A 12984-nucleotide genomic window follows, 5' to 3' on the forward strand; every position below is an offset into this window, starting at 1 on the left:
CTGTGTGTGTGGTGTGTGTATGTGTTTGTTTTAAGTATGGACATATACCTCATACAGCACTGGTAAAAATAATTATTTCTGATGTCAGATTTGTAGGCTGACTTTCCGAGTGTTGTGTATCCTAAGCACACGGTTATTTTCCTTTAAACAAAAATTAGAGACCCTTCATGAGGACAGAAGAGAACACAAAACAACAGCTGGATGAAGTTTTTAAATGGTGCCATAAATGGCCAACCATCCACATACAGAGCAGAAAAGCAAATAAAGTCAATATTAATCAACTGAGTCTGACATTAACCAGCAGGTTCTGTTAATACTAAAATCAGCAGGCCTTCTTTTTTGCAGGATCTGGTTGCGTAAGGCTGGTGGTATGGAAGCTGACCCCTTTTTGAGACAGGAGGAACATGGTAGACCTATGCAGCTCAACCAAATTCAGCCTCCTTCCTGAGGAGACGAGGTGCAGAGGAGATGTACTTAAGCATTCAAGGAGCGCTGCCGCTTCTGTGTACCTTGGTGCAGCACCTCGCATGTAAGAGGAGCTCGCTGATCATCTGTAGCTTTGATGTGGACATCCCCACCCTGGAAGGCACTGCATAAACGTCGTCTAGGTGGACCTTTTTTTTTTTTTTTTTTACCTCAGAAGTCTGTCTATATGGACAGTCTAGATATCACAGTACCACTATCCTTGGTGGGAAAAGAAAATAAACACAAGATGACATCAGAGGTGGGCTGAGTGGCAAAATTCGGCACCTGATGGCAGGTGTTCTCTTGAAAAGTCAACCCAGTACAGGGTAACAGGGTCATAAGCCACCACTGCGCGTGCGCTCTCTCTCAATACTAATTGTTTCAAAACCACAATGTTAAATATCTCTACAATGGAAACATCTTTTACCATATTGCCTCCCACTCACTTTCTGAATGTTAACATCATTTAGATAATAACTATTGATATCTCATTTCTAGAGCACTTCATGTGTACTTGTTACGTTGTTTTGAGCCTATGAGAACACTGTGAGGTTGAAACCAAGTTTCCTGACGTGTTGAATGGTTGGTCTAAGGTCATATAAATTGTAGACAATGGTGGTGATCCTTTTGTGATGTATAAAAATATTGTCACTATGTCGTGGACCTGAAACTTATGTAATACTGTAAGTCAATTATACTTCAATTTAAAAAAAAAAAAAGGAGACAGCAAGAGAACTGCTGCTGCCTACAGATGTGTAGGTTGGGCACTGCGTAATCACAGGAGGTGCCTTTCAGCTCAGTCATCATAGATTTATGTGGCTTTTACAATAATTTTCCAGCAGATGGCAGTAAAGTATCTCAAGGAAGGTGTGTCTCTCATTTTCACAAAACTGCCAGATGTGGTAAAAGCAAAGCTGTGCTGGAGGCCATATCTTTTTTGCTCTAAATTCTACGCTTTTCTATCATTGCAATAGCTGAGGTTCACCCCCTTATTTATTGGCTAATGCAAATTGCAGACCACCCTCAATTTTCAACTGTCAGGTGATCATGCCAAAGTCTTCTGAGAAATTAAGTGAGGGATGTACTTGGAAAGCAGCACAATTCAGGTGAGAATCATTTGGGTCTCTCTTTTTATTCCCACTAAAACACAATTTGGAAAACTCTAAATTCATGATGTGATACCATGGCAGGCTGCATTACCAAGATACATTTTTAAACAGCAGTTTATTCTGATGTTATAGTTAGGTTGTCTGAGTGTGACCAAAGATGTTTACTTTTATACTGAAACAAAACCAACCTGACTGTGTCCACCAGTACTTATGCAGCATGCTCGGAGTTTGTACAAAGCGCCTGGTTTCAAGTGGGTGAACGTGTGCTCTGTAGCCGACCCACTGTAGGCCACTTCCCACTGACTTGCTGCAAAACAAGATCCGAGTATGAGATTCTGCCTTTTGTAAAAACGTAACAGTACCAACCATTCCTGATAAGAAACAGCTCTAAGTGGTTTCCATGAAAACCAGCATCTCCTATTCTTTTTTTTTTTTTTTCCTAAACAGCCACAGTGCTCTCTTTCCATCTCCTTTACGAAGTTAAATACTAAAATAACATGGAGTCATTTTTAATACTTAGTACTGCTGGCTAGGCTACTTAATATCACCATGATTACATTTGCTGACTGTGAGGTTGGGATGCTGGAAAGCACACGAAATCTGTAGTTTGCCCCGCAGCAGGAGCCAGCGGACGGTGTGGTGTTGAGCAAGCTAGGAAGTGGTAATGGTGTGAGAAGCCCCTGAGGCCAACTGGGCAGGGGGAAGGCTGCTCGGCCACAAGGTTCCTGGTCAGACCAGGTCACCACTGAAGAGTTTCTCCCGGCTCTTATCTGCCTGGAGGTCACAGTGAGTGATAATCCCCATATAGACCGAGTCCTTTGGGTAAAGGCCTGCTGTCTCCATGGAGCCCCACTTAAAAGACAAAAACACCTGAGGGAGTGACATTAAAAATGAAAACACTCAGTGTGGCCCAGGTTATCTGACCACTTCTCGGGAATAAAGCAAGCAAGCACAGCCACTGGAGGGCCCTGGGTGAAGCTGATGCCACCAGGTGAAGAGCACTGGGGATGCTCCGACTGACTGCCTGCCCGCCCCACAACTCGGGGATGTTTACCCTCCTCTGTTTTGCTCCCACTAACACAATGTTTCCAGCAGACTATTTTAAAGGAGGCTTTTACTCCATGCAGTTGTTTTAGGGAAAACACTTTTGCCCTGTTCCAAGATAGTTACTAACTTCCACAAATGCCCTCAGCTGCTTATTAGGTCAGATTTACAATGAAGCCACATGCACTAGGGCCATATGACAAGGGGGAATATTAAAGACAGTCATCCTGACACTACCGATCAAACAACCTGCACTGAAAAGGCAACTGGGAACAAGGACTACCGAGGAGATTCAATTAATCGTTAATGTCACGAACTGGCAAAGTTGTTAACTTTTAAGTACAGATGGCATCTACTTTTGATCTGTCACCAGTGGTCAAGAGAGCCACAAAAATTCAAAATATATTTAGGTTTTCATGATGAGCCACTGCACATCCCTGACTTCTCTCCTAGGTCAGATTTTTAGCATAGAATGTGATTTTATGTTAAGAACAGCTGTGCCCATCTCAAAGCATTTTCATGTTTTTCAAGCTTAAAATAGGGCCCAACTGACATGAGAAACAAAACACTCCAGGTGGCTATCGTGGCACAGAATAAAAAGCAAGCCACACACCCGCATTGCTTGTTTGTAAAAGTTGCTGTTAACTCTTTCCTTTTTTCCCATATGCATCACTTTTTTTTAAAAAAAATTTAAGTTACAGGGATTATTAGAGTGGTGAGATGGGTGTCATTTTTAAAGTTCGGATGATCATACTTTTTTCTATTAAAGCCTAATAAATTTTATCAGAAAGAAGATCTAAGAATGTTTTAAAAGACACTATAAAGGGAATCTCATCTCTAACACTGTCCCACTTTAATTCACCTCGTGTGACTAGTAATGAAGAAATAATCTGACTCAGAAATCACAACAAAAATGAAGACATTTTCTGAACGTGTTACAAAGTGTGACACTTGTCAGGAGCCCACAGCAATACTATATTTTGTCATCCTTTGTGCACCAAACTCATTTGCTGTCTCCAATTTATCCTTCCTGCTGATTGCTTCTGACACTTTCTCTGCTTATAAGAATTTCTAGAGAAAGCGTGCCAAGAGAGATGAAAAACACATTTATTCTATTAATTGGGACCTCTGGTTTAAAGAAATGACAGAAAATTTTAAAAACGACAAAAACATACATTTCAAGCAGACTCTGATCCCTGATGCTGTGTTTGAAAGAAAAAACTGTCAATATGTGATTAAGGCTTGTTTATTGTAGTACCTCTATCAACAGAATTAATGATTGCCCGCTATTATTATACAAATGTTTATCTTATTAGAAAACAGGACTTGAACAAAACAATTTCTACAAACTTCACCTTCAGAATTTCCATCAGTAATCTCCAGCAAGTACTTGAGTATTTCTGAACCACCGTTGTCCTTTGGAGGATCTGGAAAGTAAGCAAATGCCTTATTAGTTATAAAAGTATATTGATTTTTGTTAGTAAATATTATTAGAACACATAGAATCATATAATATACTGTCTAAATTCTGGATTCAACCAAAGGGCACAATAATTAATATATTATTTCACCCAACTCCTTTCTCGAAAAAAACAAAAGAAACAAAAACACTACAAAACCTTCTGATTATCAAAGTTCGTAGAGCTAGAAATGTCAAAAAGTTAGCATTTATTTAGTGAAACATGAACAAAACTCAAAATATGGATTGATTTTTCTAAGAGTTATGTTCATTTATTTATTTTGAGATTCTGAAGCCTGCTCTTCAATATCTGATGGTTTTTATATAAGACAAAATATACATATATTTCTTTTTAAAAATTACTTTATTCTTTTTTTTATTTCACTTATATCATCAGTGAGAGATGGAGAGGGAAGAAAAGGGAGGTGCAAAACTTATTGACAAAATAAATAAAAGATAAGAATATAACAAATCTGTTCCATCACAGTTTGCTACTAAGCAAACTTTGTATCCCACATGAACCTAATATAAAACCAGAGCTGTGGATCGATGAGAACCTGTACCAAAGAGCCGGTTTGAGGAGGAGGTTCCGGCCTGTAACTAGAGCCCCGTGCACCTTAGGTATCATATCTGTCTACTGCTAACTCGGTGCCTGCAAGAGTTTTCTTTTCTGAGCAGGAAAATACCTTTTTGCAAGACTACACAGAATTTGCCTCTACTATCAATTGGCCACCTCTGTATTTTAGATATACCCTCAGGTTACTCATATAGATTTAGAAACTTTAATTCCCGTCTCCTCTCACCTGTTATTTCCATTAATGTATGCAAACTTCGGTAATAGATATTTACAGAAATAATTAAAAAGTTAAATATAGCATATGGCTAATGAAAGTAAATACTCAGTGCTGACAGAACTTTCTAGGATATTCTGAGAAAAAAAGCTTTAGATCTGGCAAAAAGCACATCTAGATTTTTTGTTTCTCTTAATCGTATCCATCTTCTAGGGAATAATTCTGCCTCAAAATTACCACATAACTTGAAGCAGTTATATGTCTCAGTGGTTGGTCTCCAATAACAATTTAATAATATTTTAAATTCCCTTTACATTACTTGACTGCCAGGTAAAATCTTATTTTAGATTTCTATTTTTTTTTTTTTTTTTTTGCCTGTTTGGTAGTTACTATTATTATATGACATTAGTGATAATCATACATATTATGTTTCACATACAGCTGCAAATGTTTATCAACATTCTAATGGCATTCATTTCACTGAAATAATCCATGCAGCAGGTGAGCCACAAAATCCTCTACCAGATCCCCACAAACACCATATGATGAACTTCAATATGAAAACTTCCTGAAGTCCAAGACTTCCGATGACATACAAACAACAAAAACTAGTCTTCCTAATTCACTGTAACTTAAACATTCTGTAAAATTTAATATGACTTACCTAAATTTTGAAATTATATTAAATATTGGTACATTTTTAAGGGCAAGCTATTGAAGAATGAAATATATTCAGAGATTACCACATTCAAATCAATAATACGTTAAAACTATAGGAGAAAAAAATGTGTCTTACAGGAAAATCATAAAGTAAATGAAATGCTCTTACAACTGTCAATTTTACCAGTTTGTAGAATTCTCAGGATGTTTCTCATACATATATTCCAAACGTGTAAAACTCCCTCAAATAATATGATTTGTTTATTGGTGTGTCACTACTGAAATTAATCAAGTTTTTAAAAAACCTGTCAAAAAAGCAGCAGCAGCAACAGCAACATAACATACCCCATTTAACACTAAAACCATGAGATGTAACTGGTCCTTTAATGAGGGGTCTTGTAGGAGGTCCAGGCCTGTCAGGACTCGTCGTACAAACCAAAACTTCACTTGGGCAGCTTTTCCCTTCCATATTAGAAGCAGTCAGCTATAACACAACCGAGAAAACATTAATATGCTTTAGGTATCAGTTCTTAAACCAGTAGTGACTTTCAATATGGCAAGATCAAGGTATCCATAAACTCACATAGACACACTCACATATTCTCTTTCTCTCTCTCTCTCTCACAATCTCAAACTACTAATTTATAAGTGTTTCTTTAATGGAGTACTTATTTTCTATATAGTTTAGCTATTAACAATTAGAAATAAAACAACAAGGTAGGTTTTAGCCAAAGACATTTTTACCCTTTCAAGAAGACAAAACAAAACTAGTATGTCACCACCCAGTTCACAGTGTTTTGTGGAAGGAAACTATGGGGGAAAAGCAGATAAAAATAACCTTGCTTATTTAGGAGTAGGGCAATGCCACCTTGTGGAGAAATGCTAGCAGTATACCTATGATCTCACAGCCAGCATGGAGTAACAAGGAGTTTTAAAAATATCAAAAACTATCATTTTCCTTCAATAGTCACACCTGCCACTGGATAATCCGACAACTATTTACTAAGTGACTACTCCGTGTTAAGTAACATGATTTGGCTCACAAATTAAGAGAAGGAAAGGGGGAATCAGAAGACAACCACATCTCTCCAGAAGGCACACTGTCACACTAGAAAACACCGTGCTGTGCTAGAATCAACAAACAGTGGGCAGCACAGACGGCAGCCTGCTGTTCCCTTTTCTCCTAATGAGGTCGCAAAGAGTTCGCAAAGCTGTCTTCCGATTCACCGCATCGTCGCCCAACACGGAGCCCAAGTGGGGAGGGGGTGGGTAATAGAAGAGCAAAAGGAAAACGGCTGAGAAAAAGAAAATGGGCAAAAGAGCAAAGGGCAACGGAGAAAAGGGAAATCTGATTAAAAGAAGAAACTCCGAATAGAAAGGTGTGAAGTGCAGGTGAGAGACAGGTGCGCTGGGCACCTGGTTTGGGTCTTCCCAGGCAAGGGCATCTGGCCACGCTGTGATGCAATTTATTACAGCACATTACGGCAACAGGTTTCTTTCTCAAAAGTGGGTTTTAAAATTAAAGTTGGGTGTGTATTTCATAGATGTTACCTTAAAAGTGTAAAGTGCAGCGAACTTAAAAATCTTTTAACCTGTACAGTAGATTTAAAATGGTAAAGGGATGAAACATGAAACAGCTTCATTTTTAAGCAGTTCAGGTACCAAAATGACTGACTTACCCTGAACTTATACTGTGTGCTTCTTTTGAGATTTTTCACAGTACAGGTTAAATCCTCTCCAGTGTATTTTGGGTGGAAAAGGTTATCCTGAAAAGGCAAAGCCAGAAAGAAACATCAGTATCATAAAATCTGGGCATTAAATACCTCGTCTGTAGGATTTTTATATTGCCTCCTTCCATCATCACCAGTGGGCCAGAAGTCTGGCAGCTACACCAAAAAGAGGGCCAGAATCCCACGGTGCTTTAAGAAAAATTCAACTCTATCACATGATAATTTGTCCTGGATCTGGGTACTTTTATTGCAAGACTAACACTAATTTGAATGGGAACAATGCCCTCTCTTTGAGAGAGTGTAGATTTGCTTTGGAATAGACGTCACCATATACTTTTCTCACAGAGCAAACTTTTCTCGTTACTCAATAAGCATTTTAAACAATGAATTTAACCACCAAATTAACGAAGCTTATGTAGTTAAAAAAATTATCTAACAATGTTGTCATGAAAAAACGTTCTTGTACGGAGATCCTTACTGTCAAGCTGCAATGTGCTATGCAATCCACTGGCTGGGGTTTCTCACACAGTGTCCTCTTCTGGCCAAGGGGGAAAGCAGAGCTTGGATGGGGAAGATATAACCCTTCAACGGGATAAATATCCTACTGAAAGCTGACTGTACAGAATTCATTCAATAATATTCTCAGTCATGCACACATCCATCCGTCCACCCACCCATTCATCTTGGAGCACCTTCTATGCATCAGGCTCTCTTCCACGCTCTAGGGGTTTAGCACCGCCCAAGAACAGACTAAGTCTTGCCCATCAGAAACTGATATAATAGCCAGAGAAAGCAATTAACAAAAAAACCTACAGACAAATATGAAGCACGTTGTGTGGTGTTAAGTGCTATGAGACGAAAAATAAAGCCGGGTAAGAGGACAGAGTGGTGGAGCTAGGAAGCACTGCTTCCTACAGCTCTGCAGGCTCCTTAAGGCAGCCACATATGGCTCCTCCAATTTAAATGAAATACAATTAAAAATTCAGTTCCTTGGGCTTACAGCCACATTTCAAGGGCTCAGCAGCCACGTGTGGCTAGGCACTATCTTACTGGACAGCACACAATACAGAACATTTCCATCATCACAGAAAGTTCTCCTGGACAGTGCTGTTTTACAGGGTGGTCAGGAAAGGGTCATCCAAAGAGGTGACATGTGAGAAGGGACCTGAAGGAAATGAGGGAAGTAACTCAAAGATATCGGAAGGGGCGTGAGAGCCAGAGGGCACCGGAACTGCAAAGGTGGGGCGGGACGGCGCAGCTGGTACGCTCAGTGAGACTACAGTGGCAGGAACAAGGGCAGGAATGAAGACCCTGAATGTGGAGGACCTGGAAAGCACTGCAAGAGCACTGGTTTTTCCTCTGGAAGAGAAGGGAAGGCACTGAGATGGGAAGGCTTCTGAGCAGAGCACTGACATGACTGTATTTGTATTTAACAGGATCACTCTGGCTTCGTGTGGAGAACAGACTGTAGTGTAGTAAGGATGAAAGTAGGGAAAATACTTAAGAGGCCACTGCAATAACCCAGGGGCGAGATGACGGTGGTTCAAGAAGTGTAGTAGCTGTGCAGATGCTGAGAAACGGTCAGATTTCTGGATACCTTTTGAAGGGAGATTTAAAAGGATTTGCTGACTGACATATATAGACTGACATATATGAGGTCAAGGAAGAGCCCACGGGTTTCTGGCTTCCCCAGATGAAAGCATGGGGATGCCACCTACTTGGATGGGGAAGACTGGGAAGGCCAGGCTTCTGCTAGTGGCTACAGTGGTAGAAATTAAGAGCTTGGCTTCAAATTTAGGCAGCGAATCTAATTTCACCAGTGCATCCTGTAGTTATGATAAAACTGACTTTACAGAACACACACAAGGGTATAAAATGTGCCAGACTTACATTTTCGTCCTCCTGGATTTCCAAGGTGTAGGTGACTACTTCCTCAGGTGAACAGCCTTCTGGTTTATTCCACTGCAATGTGACCCATGTGACCCCAGCTCGAACAAGTCTTGGTGCAGAGGGCATCTGAGGAATGTTTCCTAATGTGTAGCACACCACCTCTTGGCTATACCCACTGGAGAGAAACAGACCCGGTGAGACACGTTTAGAAGCACGGGAGGAGTCTCGGCATTTCAAAAGAGCAGGGACAAGCCTACCTGCTGCGCAACTTGCTTGGGTGGGAAAGTGTGGGGCCTGACAGGTTCATTGAGCAAAGGAAGGCAAGGATCCTTTATGTGATATTCCCTACCACAACTTCAATTTGCCCCAATCCACCACCCCGCCCCCCGCCCCCTGCACTGTTCTGCTTAGGTCTGCTACTAGAAAAGCATGCCATGCTACAGGACAATAGATTTAAAAATTTATTTCCCCCCAAAAGCACCCAGCAGAAAGCACAGCACAGTGTGATGGTGACAAGCTATGAGCCACAGCTACCAAGGAGCCTTCAAATCAATGTGAGAGCAAATAACCGTCTATTGATAAAATAAATGTTTTACAAATACATATGGTGCTATTTTCCAAAAGTTTGTAGATGCTTCTAATTCATTTACAAATTCTTGAACTGTAGAAGCCTTTATCATTATGACTGTTCAACCAGTGCACTCTAAAAATACAATGGCTATCATGGGTAGGGAAGGAGGGCTGTAAACCTTGTGGTCTTAAGAAGTTCTTCAGGCTGGAAAAAAGGTTGGGACCAATGATGTGCTGAACCTTTAAGAAGATTTTCAACAAGCAGTGATGAAAGAAAAAGATTTTTTCCTTAATCAACAGTTACCCAAGAAGTGCAACTGAAATACGGTCTTTTCAAAGCACCTTTAATCCATTGATGCTTCACCATAAACCTGTTCTTGCCTTTCTCTAGCAGCCTGGAGGCAAGCCGTGTGTCCTACCCAGTCCAGATTTTCTCCAGTCCTGTGAGTATCTGCCCGGGCTTGACAACAATGGATGGCCCAGCAACTCTTTCTTTGTATCAGGAAACACTCAGACATAATTGAAAAAAGGCAACTGAATGAGTAGCTTGCTAAAGTGATGAAAGAAAAAGGCACAGAATCTGAAAAAAATAAAGCCCCCAGAGGATTCCTTTCAAAATCTGTAGTTACCTTCCTCCTGATTCTCAGAGACCCCTAGTGGGCCTTTGCATTACAGCCTGCAAGGCTGCAAAGAGGCCACACAGTGGCATTTATCACTTCAGAAGGGGCTTTCTAGCCTCTGATTAGGATTCCCTTTCAGAAAATCTCTAACTGGTTCGGTGTGGAGGCAGCAGGCGACCTTGCGCCTTTCGGCAACGTGACAGGAAGACTCAGAAACACCACACAGACGCTTAAAGGCACGAGGACCAGGAAACGCCATACCTGGTGCCAATGTCATTCCGAGCAGCCAGCCTGAATGTGTACCCCATTGCCGGACACAGCTTTGTCAATTTGCAGTGTTTTTGGCTCCCAAAGAAGCACTGTCTGAAACCACTGTTTCTTTTTCCCTAAAACAGTGAAACAATGCAAAGAAGTTTAAAAAAACATAATAAGAGAATGAAGGAGCATGTTGAACAACTGTTTAATTTCCTAGTTTGGATGAACAAAACCAAGAGAAGGAAAGTGCTCTACAATGAAATGCCGTCCCTAACACAAAGGCACTACAGAAAGTTGTGTCACTGAGATGGATAATGCACGGTCCTTGTGGTATTTCGTCAACAAAATAAAAAAGGCCCTTTCAGGCACAAGGCAGCGCTCAAGTTAAGGATCACAGTTTCTCAGATCTTCTTCCTCACTTGGTCAAACTGCCTGAGCTGACCCACAGGAGTGAGTCTGCAGCGTCACAGGATTGCTAACTCTGGAGCTGCACAGCCACCCCCAGATGGCCCGGCACCTGAGGACCAGTCTACGCAGCTCTGCAAGCCACAGAAAGTCCTCCCTGGTCTTCTCTCTCCTCTCCCGCCTCGTGGCGGCCCCCAAGCCCACACGTGCGCATTCTGGCTGGTGAGCTGTTTGTCTGCTCATCCCTAGATACTGAGCGCATGCCTTTGACTCATCCTGTCCACGTCTGGTCTCCTCAAGGCAGTGTTCTGGACAATCTGGGAGTTCTACCAAGGCTTGCAGAGTTGAACTGAATGTCTGACAAGCACTTTATCTATACGTATTACAGCCATTCTTAAGTTTCTTATGAGGCTGGAAACATGTTTTTAATGCATTCCTAGCCTTACACGATGCTTCAAATTCCTCGAAGGAAAAAGAAAACACTCCATTGGGTTCTCTTAATAGAAGTAAGAAAACAAAAACATAACTTAACTACGCTGTGCCATGCTCAGAGGCATGGAATACTCACATCGGCAGTTTTCTAGAATATTTCATACCCATAATCCACAGAATTTTATCTATGTTTATGCAAAAGAAAACCACATGCTAACAGTGGATGAATTAGCATTTTAATCAGACAGCTGGGCCCAGGACTTCCAGGAATGTTTGAAATTCTCAATTTATTACATAAAGAACAAAGAAAGCACATTTTTCTCCTAAGCAAATTTAAGCACTTCCTTCCTTAAAGCAGGCCTCCAAATGCTTACTACTGAAAGAAACATTCTAGGTGAAGTTTAGTTGAAAATAAATATACAACTAGCTTGAACAGATTAAAAACCACCATGCCACATTCATCCTCAAACTCTTCCCAACTCTCCCCTCACAAGCAAGGTGGTACCCTTTCCAAGGAAGGGAGTAGAAGCCCTAACAGTCCTTAAGATCCAAAGTTCATTTTATCAAGGGTTCAAAGGACATTCAGGTGCAACTATGGAAAATGGGGAGTGGGGTGGGCAGGCAGTCAAACATAATGTCTTTCAGCGGCTACTTTAGCAAAGTCACCCTGTGACTCGCAAATCACGCCCTTATGCTTACTTTAACCTTGAGTGTTAAGGTTGCTGCAGACAATTTATTCATAGAAAACCCATTTACGCATACATTTGCATAATTACATCCAGTGTCTGATTACACTCTATGCGCTGCACGCCCTGGTATGTAGTATCCATTTCAGGCAGTAGCGTGATCTACCTTCTTTCCTCCTCTATTTCTGAGCTCAGAGTAAACAGTGCAAGAAAGGCACATCCTGCTGCCACGGAAGCCTCATCCCTTCCAAACCCAATGTTGGCTCCCCTTCAATGCCTCATTTTTCCTATTTCTTTGTTTGGTCTCCTTTGCCCATTTCTCGTGCTTAGAACTACAACCAGTAAATAAAAGCAGTCTGTTCCTTACTAGGTTGATTTGCTTTACTTTGGTGAAAACCAGGCTGTGGTTTAAATGAGAAAAAAAGAGGGGGGAGGCATCAATGATGGAAACTAGACTTTTATTTTAACGGGCCAGGGCACTGGGGCTCACTAAAGAATGGGGACAGAGGCATTCTGTGACCTTCAAGATGTTTTCCTATATTGCTAACATTAAAAAAAATTTTTTTCTACTTCAGTATCAAGAACAATTACTAAATGAACTCCAACTGGCTTAGATAAATCATGCCAAATTTTCCATCTTAACACCTTCCAAGATATGCAACTATGTGCATGGACCTCAGGAACACAGAGAATGACCCAGAGTTGTCGGAACTACAGAATCAAGTTTTAGAAACAGTATTTGTAGAATCTGAAGGGGGTAAGAGTACAACTATTTCACAGAGTTAAAAAAGTAAAGCTTATTGGTGAATTTTTAGAAGTCACTGAGTATAAAACAAAAAAAGGGGGGTGGGAGTAGGTTAAAAAAATA

The 12984-nt window shown here is 40.8% G+C and overlaps 1 protein-coding gene across 4 annotated transcripts in view; it reads right to left on the reverse strand.

Moving 5' to 3' along the window:
* Positions 1-12984, reverse strand: part of FNDC3B (fibronectin type III domain containing 3B) — a 350826-nt gene that overhangs the window by 50861 nt on the left and 286981 nt on the right. For all 4 annotated transcript variants that reach the window (XM_082393898.1, XM_082393896.1, XM_082393895.1 and 1 more), the window contains 6 exons: positions 10600-10724; positions 9149-9323; positions 7208-7294; positions 5874-6012; positions 3974-4045; positions 1763-1881 (listed from right to left, as the gene is read on the reverse strand). In XM_082393898.1, coding sequence (XP_082250024.1) covers positions 1763-1881; positions 3974-4045; positions 5874-6012; positions 7208-7294; positions 9149-9323; positions 10600-10724 — 717 coding nt within the window. The remainder of the gene's footprint in view (positions 1-1762; positions 1882-3973; positions 4046-5873; positions 6013-7207; positions 7295-9148; positions 9324-10599; positions 10725-12984) is intronic.

Source organism: Balaenoptera borealis (genome assembly GCF_965194805.1).
Source record: "Balaenoptera borealis genome assembly, chromosome: 5".
NCBI classification, from domain to species: domain Eukaryota; kingdom Metazoa; phylum Chordata; class Mammalia; order Artiodactyla; family Balaenopteridae; genus Balaenoptera; species Balaenoptera borealis.